General features: G+C 40.7%; 1 protein-coding gene across 3 annotated transcripts in view; it reads right to left on the bottom strand.

The window, feature by feature from the left end:
• JAKMIP1 (janus kinase and microtubule interacting protein 1) overlaps positions 1-13,789 on the bottom strand; it is a 249,917-nt gene that overhangs the window by 39,641 nt on the left and 196,487 nt on the right. For 2 of the 3 annotated variants that reach the window (XM_055797324.1, XM_055797327.1), the window contains exons 13-14: positions 12,716-12,958; positions 11,215-11,625 (exon numbers count right to left, since the gene is read on the bottom strand). In XM_055797324.1, the coding sequence (XP_055653299.1) occupies positions 11,236-11,625; positions 12,716-12,958 (633 nt within the window). In that variant the 3' untranslated portion in view covers positions 11,215-11,235. Of the gene's footprint in view, positions 1-2,662; positions 11,626-12,715; positions 12,959-13,789 lie in introns of those variants that run through there. The other variant, XM_055797326.1, reaches the window with a different exon arrangement.

The following is a 13,789-nucleotide window of genomic DNA, read 5'->3' as shown; positions in this document are numbered from 1 at the left end:
TTGGGCAACAGGAATTCATGCTGAAATGACTGTGCCTGGTGAGGGTGCAGACCTCACTGCCCAGCCAGAATGCCAGTGGAGCAGCTCTGATGCATTCCCTCCGATACACAAGTCTTCTTGAAAGCTGATCAAAGGGCACAGGCTGCCTCAGACAAAAACCCCACAAATTGGAAAAAAACTCCTAAGAATGCGCAAGATTCAGTAGTCCCAGGACAGTGGCAAAAAAGCAAAATTAACCAGTGTTATCTCATTGTACTAAGAAAATAGTTTCTCTTTCGTTACCCGAGATGACATTACAATTATAATGATTCTTTTAATGTTTAGAATACTTTACTGTTCTAGAGGTGGAATCCTGAGATAGAACTTGCTTAATTTATGGCAGATTGCATGACTCGGGTCCCATGGTAGCAGGGAGCCAACACCTGCAGATCTTTACTCCTCCAGCATCCTCAGGCCCAGACGAACAATGACTATTCTGGTATTCTTACAGCTATCTTGCTTTCTGCGCCCTCAAGCAAAGTTTATTTTGTTTTAGTACATTAACTAGCACCTGTCTATAGAGAACAATGGGGATCTTTCCCCTCCTTTATTGATTACTGAGGGGGGTTGCGGGGAGAGGATATTCAACCCCCATCCCATCCCACCCAGGAATTAAGACTTCTTAGAGGGTCTGAAAAAAAAGAAAGATGAACAACATGTTTGTTAGATGTAATAATGTATGCCCATATGGAAGGAATAGCTAAACTGTCCTTTTCCATAAAAGAAACTGAACAGATTGCCTAGAACTAGGCAGCTCCCATTCCCTTTGCTGAGGGAAGCAAATGCCATCCAGATGGAAATTATCAAATGGATCAAACAGCTACATTTCATTCCCAAATGATCTTTGTTCTACTTATTGCTCATTACACCAGGAAAACTCTTTCTGATTTTTTTTTTTGAGTGCAGTCAAGAGGATATTATTTATTGTATGCTCCCTCAAAATATTCTGTATCAAAGGTTTCCCTGATTGATCGTGTCACACAAAAAGGGGGAGAAGAAAAGTGTCCTTCCTAAAGGGAACATTAATTTAACGTCTCTGGAATGTGTTAATTCCCATTCAACCCAACACGTGACTGAGGCTGTCCCTGTAGTGTGGCAGTTAGCTCCACAGCCACTTCCTGAAGCCCAGGGTGATGAAAAACCTTTTCAGCAGCACTATCACTTGCCAGGTGTTACCAAAGTAAATATTACCAAGTCCCAGAAAAAACACCTTGAGGTTCTTTAGCTGCTTTTATCTATACTGCCCCATGGGTAGGTATTTCAATTGGAAATCTGCACTGAAAAAACCCAGAATTTAAAAATCACAAAAAATCCTCATCTTTAGCCCTATATGATTATATATGACATGTATAATCAAATTCAATAATTTAGGGGACATTTTCAGACATAAGAGTAGTTAGTTACCAACTAAAATGGAAAGGCAATGAAATCTGGATATCTAATTCCTTCTTACAACTTTGAAAAACCTCCATAATGTTTCACATGGTAAATATCCTATTTGTTTAAACATATCTACCTAGAAATTTCTGATTATGTTTATGGATGTTTATCTCTTATCCTACTGAGTTATATAAGCTCTGACTATATATTTTGTTATAATGTGATTTTCTTTTAGTCTGAAAACCTCCAGCAGCAAAGGTACAGTCTTTTACAAGGACATAAACCTGTTAACAGCTGTGGCTGAGTGACAGGATTAGATCAAGAGCATCTAATCTAACTGGGCCACGTAACACTACCTTTTACTTCACATTAAACATTGAACATGAGTTCAACTTGTGTCACGGGTTTATCAGGTGGGCTTATAAATTAGGCAATAAATTAGAAGTTGATTTTTTAATGGTGTGGTCATTAACAGATGACACTGAGTTCAGTTGCAGCAATCCAAAAATACCAAGGATCCCATGGCTTCACGTGCAGAAGGCAGCAGTGCAGCTCCCAGGGCCTGAAGTCCATATGACTGATGTTTTATTTTCTTTGAGTGTCGATGGATAGGTATCAGCTTTGCAATGGCTGGGGATGTAATGGCTGTGCTGCCAAGGGAAAACACTCCAGGTGCACTGACTGTGGGAGCAGTATAAACTCTCTGCCCAGGGAGGGGAGACCCCTATGTAAAGGAGTCCCAATGTAAAGCACACAGATGGAAATGCAGTTCCTTCCACCGAAAATCAGGGAGGATATTGGCAAGCAGATTCACACATTTTGTACAACACTGTGACTTGGCAATTAGTCCCTAAACAATCGTTCTGGAGCAGGAAGGAGCCCCCAGTGTTAATCTTCCAGAGTATCCAGGTGAGATGTGCAAAACAATATATCACTACGATCTCTGTTCAACTCAGAGCTCAAAAGTGGTAATTCATAATAGGACATTTCAGATAAGTCTTATAGACAAGACAACCTCTTCCAAGGAAAAAGCTAGGCTCGGAAATAAAATATGAATATTTTTACATTCAAAAAGGGTCAGATTTATCCACAACAGAAGTTATTACTCCTAATAATACTGCTAAGGCAATTGTCTTATTCATATCTCATTTGTCTATAAAAGGCTTAATTTACAACGTACCCCAGTACTGCAGAAGTATGTTTGTTTCAAAATAGGAGTGTTTATTTTCATGTTAGAGTTTAGATTTTTTTTTTCCCAAGGACTCCTATTAAACTGAGGCAGAGCCGCCTTCTCAAAATAGTTTATTAAAGTGAAAGATGTGTCCTCACAATCACATTTTCTGTCCCCAGCATCCTGTTTGCCACTCTAAAGAGCAGTGCTCATTCTTAAGCAGGCATGTCATCTTCTGGAGACTTGCAGGAATTTGAACGATTACTTTCAATTTAGGAGCAGCAGAAACTACTTCCCCTCCTTTACACTCTGTAAAGCTCCCAAGTAAGCATACCAACAAGGATTTGTTTTAATATCACCTTACTTAGGACACAGAAATTAAGAAGAACACCACAAAAGAGGTCAGAAGCCCTCTGAAGGAAACACACGTGCTTATGTGACTTCCCAGGAGAATGGCAGCACTGCAGGTACTAATCCAGGGAAGAAAACTCTCCACAGATCGGGCTGAAACCATGTGTTTGAATACACTGCTTTATAAGTTGTTGCCCTCTCTTCTGCACTGTCCTCATTTACACTGTTCAAAAGGAAGCATGTGCAGCTGAGGAGAAGCACACATTTCACAGACACAGAACCGTGAATCCGGCTTATTTTTATGCAAAAGCTCCCAAGTATTAGCACTAGACCTGGCATATGCTCAATGCCTCACTCGATGAATGGTGTCTCTGATCTCCTGGGGCCTCAGGAGAATTTGTCAGGTCAACAAGCCTGCAGATATACATACATGCTTTATTTCCCATTTAATATACTTACAAACTGGTACCTCAGTATCTTACAGTGAATCCAGAGTTGGTGACTATAAATTAAGACAAAACTATATAGTTAATCCAAGGTATAAGTACCAAGAATTAAGTCCTCAGGCAGAACATTAAAAAAAAAGCTAGAACAACACAAAAGAGAGGTTCCCAAGTGTTAATGTCCATTGTCTCTTACAAGAAAGCTAGTCCAGTGTTCAAAGCAGTCACCTAGGATACAGGAGGAAGATTTCAAGTCTTTGTCCTGCAAGGCACTACCGAATTGCCACAACCAAATTCCATATGACCTTGGTCACAGTACCTTAGGTGGGAATCACCCTCCCTTTCTTCTGCAGTGTAGAGCTGACATCTGAGGCAGTCCCTCTCCACTCATCTTCATAGTCTGAGTTGAAAAAGGCACCCCTAGAATGCAGATCATCTTGCCTATTTTAGATATACATTAAGATGAGGTGGATCCTGTCCTATAGATCAAGTGCTGATTTCTCTTCATGATTGTCAGGGACCCCAGGACACTAATTCAGACATACATGTTTCAAGGAATCACGCTCCCTACAGCATGAATTAAGTTTTGCTCCTAAACACGTGATAACAAGCTCCCTGCCTGGCAGCCAGACATCTGACAGTCACTGCTGTGAGGGTCTGCAAAGCTGGCTGAGCTGTAAGCAATAAAGAGCTTAATTCTGTAGCCTAGTAAAGATGTTGTGTCACCCGAGAAGAACCAGGAAGCATCGAGTCAATTGTCCGTCCGCATGCAAAAGTCAGTGCAAATCCCAGGTTCACGGAGATATCTAAAGGGGGGGACTAGAGGAACATGCTGCTCTGGGAAAGATGCACATGTCGGGTACAACAAGCAGTGATTTTCTCTGGCTCTTCTAAGCATCATCACACAAGGTACTTTCTATTCTGAATGCAATTCATATCACCTAACACACTGGGATACTTGTCCACACCAGCTGCAGCTGTGTTTCTTAGGTTTCAAAAATCTGAAGAGGTTATTGCCTCCAATACCCTCTCTCAAACACTCACTCAGAGCCAGCCATCTGCCACACACTGCTATTTCCCCAGAACTACTTGCAGAGCTCATTCTGTGGTCACCTGCCCTTTAGCAGGTTCATTTTGACAGAAATGGTTTCAGGGAGTTATCGCTTGACAGCCGCACTGACAGGTTTGAGGAGATGGCAATTTCTGTTAGTGGGTGGGAGGCAATAGAGCCAGAGCCGTGATGACCTATGAGATATAAATTAGAGGATGAAAACCTCTGCAGCCATCATCATAAAAAATACACGACCAAGGCCTCTACCTTCCAGGTCAGACTTGGGAATTGCCCTCCTGGAGACCATGTCTTAATTTAGTGTTGATAATGCTCAGTGTGCTCTTAATTAAAGCCGTTGGACCTTGGCTTCTCTACACTTCTCACCAGCTATAGGATGCAGACAGTACACTTTTGCTTTGCAAAATAATGAGGTATCTAGATCATATAGGAGCCATATAAAGTAGATTTGTTCTTTATTTCTGCCCAGCTCACGTACATCAGACAACCTGTCTGCTCATCGATAAACAGCCACTTGCAAAAGATCCACCATCCACACAAGATCTCTAACTAACTGTTCATTCGGAAACCACAGCATCTTGGCACCGAAAAGGCATGTGGAATTGTAAGGGTGGCAGAGATGAGCAGACTGCAGCCCCTTGCCTCCACAGAGCAGCCACATGAGGGTGTGCAGTTTCTCCTACAAATCAGCTCCTCTGAGAGACAAGAGCAGCCCTATGCCCCCCAGGCAGAGCTCTCTGCACAGCCGCAAATGAGGGGTACTCTCCAGCCTGGCACCCTCACCCCAAGATGCTAAAGCCTGCTCACCAGCAGGGCCTGTCTGCAGCCAGCTGGAAACAAAGATGCAGCTGCTGGGAGACAGAGTCCCCAGCCCACAGATGGGAAAGCAGAGAGGCAGCACCCAGCAGATGGTGGGGGCAAGGGAGGGCAACGAGAGACGGCCACATCCTCCCTTTTTAGCTGCGGCTTTCACTAAGGGTGAGAAAGAACAGCTCGCAACTTTCAGCCTCGGAGCCCTGTTACAAAAATCGATAATGTGCTCCAGGAACTTCTCACTTGAAGAAGGCTTCGCCAGACAGCCATATGCTGAAAGGCCGCGCGCTTGAAAGCTTCTCACTACCTTGTCCAAATACAATTACTACAAGTCTGACCCAAGTGAACTTTGAGGAAACCTTTGCTGAAATTCCCCTTTACTCCGCCCGACGTTCTCACACTGTGACCAAAAATTCAGTGGCTATGCAGAACAGATAACATCTTAATTTCTGAGTAACTGTCAATGAAATATTCCCAGTAACCCACCACAAAAAGAACTCTCTCTCTCCATCCTTAGATACTTGACCTGATTCACTAATGGCTTGGGCATTTCTGTTTCAGTGCCTGGGAAGCCAGCTGCGCTGGATCACCAGACTGAAACCGAGCTGCTGTGGCACCCTGGTGAACCTGACCCATCATCTGTAATGGGATCCTCCAGCTCTTTTTTCCTACCCGTCCCCAGCCCCCTTCTTTTTAAGGGCTGCTTGCTTCACCAGCCATAACATGTTCTCTCCAGGACTTTCCACATGGCACTGAGCTTTCCAAACGCAGACAGGTTGTATTGCATGGAATAGGATAGTGGCTACATGTTCGAGAGATCTTCAACACGGGCACAAGTCAGCCTAGCTTCCACGGTGGGAACCTGGCATTTTCGCTGGTGCCTAACTCCAAACCAGTAAAGGTTCAATAGTTTATGCATAAAAAAACAAGGCAAAAATGTGCTGAGAATATTTTATACAACCACAGATCTTTTTTCATCACTTCTTTCAGCAGCAAAAGAGGCAATGGGGAGGATAAGGTGCTCCAGGGTGAGTGCCCCCCCTTGCCCTGGTCCCATCTACACTCGGGCTGGCAGGCAGAGCGCACGAGTGAGCTGCCTTCCCATGGAAACTGATGCATTTGGGAAAGGGAAGATAGATTGATACACACCTGGATTTTAACCTGCAGTAGAGTCAAGGTTCAACCAGAACTTCCACTGCATAGTCTTATTTCCTCTTAACTTAAGGTTTAAATTCACTCTTTAAAATAATAATTTTAAAAAAATAAACAAATCAGCCTCTTCTCATGTCCCTACCGCTATTAGCAAATCCCAACAGAGAGAGGAAAAATGAAAGGGGGAAGGGGAGAAGAGAGAGAAAGATCTGTGGAAAATGACTTCTCCCCATTATTTTATCCTACCTTTATTTATGTCAGCCCCATGCAATTATATATAGATATATGTGTATGCACATAAACAATATGTACATATTCATATGTAAATGAACACATTATTCTAGGGTTCACCATTATCCTGACTGACAGGATCAGAGCCCCAGATTGCGGAAAGACAATGTTCCTAGCTAAATGTAACAGGCCAAAGGTTCTGAAATACTCCATTTTCTGTCCTAGCCTTTCGTGTTCTCTTTATTCCCAAGAAAAAGCTCATGCAAGAAAGATGGACTTAAATCAATGCTACCAGCTGCCTGACCTGCTGAGAATATAGTTGTAGAAACAGATGTGGGAGTTTCTTGGTTTAATCGGGCCTTAAGAGGAAGGTCTGCACTGTAGAAATCTTTCATGCATTATCTGGTTTTAATTAGGAGCTTTAATATCCATCAGCTTAAGGGCTAAATGAAAAGGCTGCTACTAAGAAGACATTAGTGTTTTTACAAATCAGAATTGCTACCCAAAAAATAGAAACACAATTTATTAAGGACTACAGAATGTTTAACCATGGGCAACTTGTTTTTGTTCTGACCCATACAAATATCAGTCCTGAGTAGGGTACCAAGTTAGCATGGGCTGAGCATCAGATCTGATCCTCAAATCCCTATTGTGCACAAAAGCTTTTCACAGCACAAGATAAGCAATAGATGGGGAGTGGCAGGCTTCCAGAGCCTGCAGTTTCTACAAATGTTTAATCTCCAGGAGAAACTAGAGCAGACATCGGCCCTTACTTTAAAGACACTGAGTCCTGATTTCTTCCCTAGTTTCCAGCGCCTTTCAGGCCTTCTCCAGCAGACCAGTTCTCAAAGAGGGATGCAGACCCTTCCACCAATTATGACCAAACCATGTCTGTTTAGATGTTTCTAAAATGTAACTGGCAACAGACTTTACCTTTTGAACCTCTATAATGAATTTTTGGTAGTTAAGTAAGACTGCATGCACAGGTGAGTGTAGACAAAATACAGAGCAATTTATTATTTTTTTAAATATTATGGATGCTGTTTTCCTGAAAAATAAGAGGAATAGAAGTAGTCATCTAATACAAGAATTGCATTGACTAAAGAGAACTTTCTTTAAAATACACATGAGGTGTCATTGTGTCATTGTAGGTATTCTGTTTCTTTTCATCTGAACATAAAAACTGGCAGTAGGTTCCCTCTCCTACCAGGGAAAAGCAAAAGAGATGAAGCACAAGTGCAGGAGAATTATTAGGTTTTTTTGATTACATAAACCTGCTTGTTCAGTGTTGGGAGAAAGCTATGAATTCTTTTTTCCTTTTTTTTTTTTTTTTTCCCTTTTTTTTACCTGTCATACGAGAATGGCTATTCCTTTCAGTGGTTTCTGATTGTCAGATTTCAGTTCCTCCCTACAAAGAGGGTACAAACTACTTTACCATGTATTTGTAGGCTCAGGTACACCATGAGTTTCCTTTTTGAAGTTTATTTTTCACATGGCCCTTAAAAAGCACTATGTACCATTTCAGGTTTCTAATTCCATGCATTGCACTTATATTCTATTTCTGAGGAATACTTCTGTTAAAACTAGAGGGAACAGAGATTACTTTGCTGCTAAAATGAGATATTTTGACTTTAGTACTGGAGAGTTCAAGTACAGAAAATAAGAACTGGGCATATATTGCCTGAATACATTAATAAACACTCACTTGATGTGAACTACTGATCCTAGCTAAGAGTTTTCTGTGCTGTTCTTTGTAAGCAGAAGAGTCTGCATGGGAAGCAGGCTCAGTGACATCTGTTGGTAGGAAGCATGCTGCCATCCAGCCTCCTTCCAAGTGTCCTGACTGTTCAGTCAAGTATGGATAATGTGCTTGACTTGGGTGGGTCGATGGATGACAAACAGCAGATCACAGGTGACTCAACACAAGTCAACTGTTCAGATGTGTGCTGTAAGCACATTGCTACTGATCACCCTCAATTTCATAAAACCCTAAACCATTTACAGAATACGGGGCGATATTAATTATTCTGTATGAGTCACTCAGCAAGCTCAGAATCCCAAAGGACCTCAGCTTGGCAGGACACCAATATACAAACCATCCGGCCTCTGTACATCTTGGAGCTGGTTTCTATAAATGACTGTGTTTAAAGAATTTGAAGGACCTTGTTTCCTGGTGCAATGCATCATCTGATCTTCTCGTACATCAACTGGCACATTATTTGGCATAATCTGACTACCACTTCTCATTTGCCCATTCAGTAGTGGGAAAAAATGGAGTAGGACAGAGGTTTAAAGAAAACCACTGCAGTGTCTGAAATCTCACATTTTTACTTAAGAGAAATTAAGAGCAGCTAAAACAGTGGGCCAAACGACAACTGTGGCACCTGCACAAATATAAACGATGCTTTCTAGTAGGATGAATGTCTTAACAACTTATAAACACAAGGAGCTGCAGGATTTTAACTGAGATCTGTTGACTTGTGAAGCAAAGCTACAAAGTGCCAGCACAGAATCCATTTGCCTGAGGAATTGCTTGAGTCCATTTTGCATTGCGGTGCTTCAGTGCAGGTAATATGCTTGCAAATGTCTGTCTGCCATCTACACCTGTGTGTGTCTGCAGCCCTTGTTCAGAAAATTATTAATTCCAGCAGAAGGAAGAATGGGGCCAAATAACCTAATTAGCTTAAAACGAAGACTGATAGTTTAAAATAAACCATACTTGCCTTTGATAGAAAGGGACTGGACTGAGAAAGGCTTAATTTCATGGTAAGTTACTACGCTCTCAATCACAAAGTAGATAGCTACACTAGGATAACAAAGACTTACTACCTTCTTATCACAGGGTATTATTAACACCCATATTTTACTAGCACACTTCACGCATTATGATCTGACCTCCAGACTGAACTACCAGGCTTTTTTACTGTCAGCAAGATAAAGCTCCAAAAAAGTTTTCGCAAGTGCTAACTCTTCAAGCATCATTTTATCAATGTAAAAGTTACCACGTTAAATATTTACGAGTGGTTTTGCACATCAAAGTATCTTAACATTTGACAAGACAGCTGGTGGCTGGGTATCAGGTATATCTACTATCAGAAGTGCTGGGCAGGTATTAGGAAGAAAAGACACATGAAAACAGAAGCCCAGATTTTGGAACCTCAGTGGTGTCTCCTCTGCTTAGACAGTGCTCCAAAACATCACTTCCAGGAGCTATTTCCTTTGGCATCTGGTGTGTATTTACTAAAGACATGCCGGATGAAGACCAATTCAGTTACTGCTGTAAGCAATTGCACTGCTACCTTACTGAGCAAATGGAGACAGGTTTCCCCCAAAAGTGTGAGTGTGTGCATTAATATTTCTTCAAAAGCAGTCATTTTGATTTTGGCTTCCAAAAAGCAGCATCAAACAAAATAGTAATGCACTATGAACCAGCTGGGGCAATCAATGGTGGCAGAGGAAAAGCACAGGAACAGCGCCACATATTACTGTGTGTTAAAAACACCCTTTTCTAACAAAAGTCATTAAAAATAAAGATAACTGGGACATGTGAATAATGGAGGTTTTCCAAAAGTGTTAACTCTGGTGGGATCCCAGTATAAATCAGTGTTTTGGGGAATTTACAACTATGCTCAGTTAAACTTCCCAGAGTCAACTGGTGTTAGTACACACACGTACTGGCACAGACACTCTTCTCTCCTCCCTCCCATAACCAAGATCCATTAAAGGTTCATGCAGCCCAGAACACAACTATTTCTGAGCCAGACTATGAGAAAGCACTGCCACAGCTGTGCTAGTGCAGGTGGCCTGGCGCTGCATCCCCTTCTCCCTGTTGTAGGTGTAGGGCTTTGGCAGCCCAGGGTGCAGTCTGAACCATCCACCCCTTGAGCTCAGACATTACTGCACTCGTGCTGCCCAAGTGGTCACCTGAAGAAAGCGATCAGGGACACATCCAGTAAAACTACTCAAGTTAAGCTGCAATTTGTTACTGAAAAGTAACAACTTTTTACAGGTGCTACCATCTGCAGGAATACATTGAGTATCCTGCTGTACGTCAGCTTATTAAAAAAAAAAAAAAAGATAAAATAAAAAAAAATACAAGACACTGAAGAAACACTAACAGCATAACTACCCACCAATTTCTGTAAAATGGATTTCTAGGAAGTCCGTGACACCACATTTTCTTAACTTCTAGAGCAAACAGTCATGTGAGGCCGATGTTCTTTCAGAACTTGCCGCCACACACCGCAGATATGGGTTATACATAAAATATAACAGCTATCTAATAGATTGTTTCACAGTCTCAGTTAACAGAAAAGCAAATCATAAAAAAGCAGTGAGAAAAAAAACGGGGAGGCAGCCTGGCTACTGAAAAATCCATAGGCTTCAGTGACCTCAAATGTTCAAAGAAATTTTGATCACAGAAATTATGACAGCTATTTTCATGTAATTTCTCCAGTCATCTCAAACTAGTTGCTAGACCATGCTAAACAGAAAAATATCTTTGTTTTACAAAGTTTTTAGTACATCTGTAACAATGGGGAAATCACATTGCTAAGATGCTTTACCTTGTTTTATTTCTGCGGGTTTTATTCTTTCCTGTGTAGCTGATTTCTCCCCACAGGATTTCGACCTTTATTACTTGCTGACAACACGTCTGACAAATAGCTTTTTGCTGTGGTAGCTGAGGTTGAGCCATCTGTTTTTTCTCTAGAGGGCCATGCCTTATTCATAACGGCATTTCTCTGTTTCGTTCCCTGGGGAATAGCACCTGCATGATGATTTCCGATTTGACCCCAATATACATCATCACATTTCAACAACCGATCCCTCCCCTGTGTGGCCCAGAAAGCATTACGCTCCGGAGGCACCAGTGCATCCTTCATCCTTGACAGCAGAGGCCAAGGGGGTTCCTCATGGATCATGGGCAGGTTGCAGTCAGCCTTGGGATTTGACTTGGAGGAGACAACCGAAGGTATCTGAGGAGGAAAGAAGGAAAGAAAACATAACCTTGGATGTCCCAGTGTGTTTCTGTATGTTACATGGAAACAGGCCACTCCATGCACCATGGCTGATTTCAGATGTAGGTTCCCATATAATTGTACAGTAGGCCTGTGTCACACTCTCATTGGTATTTAATTAAAGCTCATGTGATGTATATACAATAAAAATTCCCTGCATTAACAAAGGTTGGGTCAGTCAGAGAGCTACTTATATTCTGCTCTCCATAATGATTTTCTTTTATGACAATATTTTCAATGATCCTTTTTATATGCGACTGCGATAGAGAAAATGGCTGGGAAACTGGATTTGAATGTCACATATATCCCCTGGACTAATTAACATGCTATCAGAATTCTGAGTCACCATTTCAATGTATAATAAATTTTTTAACTAAGAGGAGATTTCAGTGTCTTGCATGATTTTTTCAACTATTAATGCAAAACCCAGAAACTACACTTTTCCTTGTTTTATTACATTTATTTTAATCCAAGATTATAAAGGGAATTCAATAGAGTAGTATTTGTAACTACTCTAGTTAACTGGCTCCAGTAATTGCATACTTGAAATTCGTTTTCATATAGTTATGGAGAGGTTATGTTCTCTCAGAGAGGGTAAAATCTCCTGTGTGTTTAGTTTAGCAGCAGACTGTCACAAATGCAATTGCAATTGATCAGCTCTGTTCTTAACAGGATTCCTGCAGTTAATGGAAATTACTATAAAGAGCTTCAGGGCATAGGAATAATTGGATCACTGAAAAAAAAAAAAAGACTTGTAGGAAAAAAGGTAGGACAAGAGCAACATAACAACTTTTTTTCTTTTTAAGCATCCAATCACTTTCTTAATAACCTTTTAATTATTTTTACAAACCCTAAGCCATTCCTACACAATGGGGAAAAAAATGTATGATGAAAAACATTAAGCATTGATCATCGTTAGCTTGTTTAAACTAACAATCAACTGTGCATCTCTGGAAGCAATCATTCAAATACCTATGTGATCTATAAAATGTGTGCCAAGATTAATAGATTTCACTAAACTAAAAACTATGAGAAAATTTTTACTGACCTGGCAATTTTTGCAATGGTTTTGCCTTAGTTCTCGATGCAAGGCTATGATCCTCTCTGGGCTTGTTAATTTGATAGGAGAACCAGCATACATGTTTGGAGTGATGCAAGAGCTATGGATGCTATCCACCTCTTGCTGAGAGTCTGCAGGTATTGACCCAGTCATCCCGTTCCCTTTGATGCTTGTCTCATGACCCTCTGGCTGCCCATTGGCCTCTGAAAGGTCTGTGGAAGAAGGCAGCACCTGCAAGAGAAGACACCATTTCAAGAAATTCAAGCTAAATGAAGTTTTCCAATGCTGTTCACAGAAATTAAAAGTAAATAAACTACATTTATGAAAATAAGAAAAAAGATAATATACCAATTATTTTAAATGTGAAGCATTCCTGCATCTGTCTAAAAAGGACTCCTGTATTCATCAAATCTTCTCCAAAACAAAATCTCTAAGCTTCAACTAGAGCTGGTATTTGCACCTGGATATTAAGAAAACCCAGATAAAAAGTAGAAAAAAAATCTATTTTTAAAAATTGCCTAGTGCTAGGTCTCCCCTTCAAGAATCTCAAAATTTCTAACATAATTCTTTCACACACATTCTCTCACTCCATCCTACACAAGAAATTCAGCTTCGTCTACTTAGAAATGCTCAAGAAAGTTAAGATGAATGGATTTAGTCTATTAGTTCAACTGCATGAACTTTTACACAGACCCTCCTATTCTGAACCAAAGTAATATTAATTCAGTTGATCTTATTTCACCTCCAAATCAACTTTAACATCAGAACAAATGTTATTCTTGAATATCTTCACTCAAATGAAGCCAAACTTAGAGAGAAATGGTAGTTGTTTAATTACGCACTTTTTCATAACATCTGCAAGGAGGAAAAGATCTCCCTGAACATAAATGAGTATCACAGGGCAGGGGTATTTTATCTACAAATGCAAATTTATTAAAACTACAGGATCAGTGTTACGTTTTTTCTTGTTATTGCACAGAAAAAACAAATATGAGACTGTTAACAACAGTTTCAGTCTGTGGGTTTTTAAAAGTTATTTATTTATTTCCAAAATTAATACAT

The sequence above is a fragment of the Falco peregrinus genome, chromosome 2, assembly GCF_023634155.1.
Source record: "Falco peregrinus isolate bFalPer1 chromosome 2, bFalPer1.pri, whole genome shotgun sequence".
NCBI lineage: Eukaryota > Metazoa > Chordata > Aves > Falconiformes > Falconidae > Falco > Falco peregrinus.
This window is presented reverse-complemented; position numbering and strand designations above follow the sequence as displayed.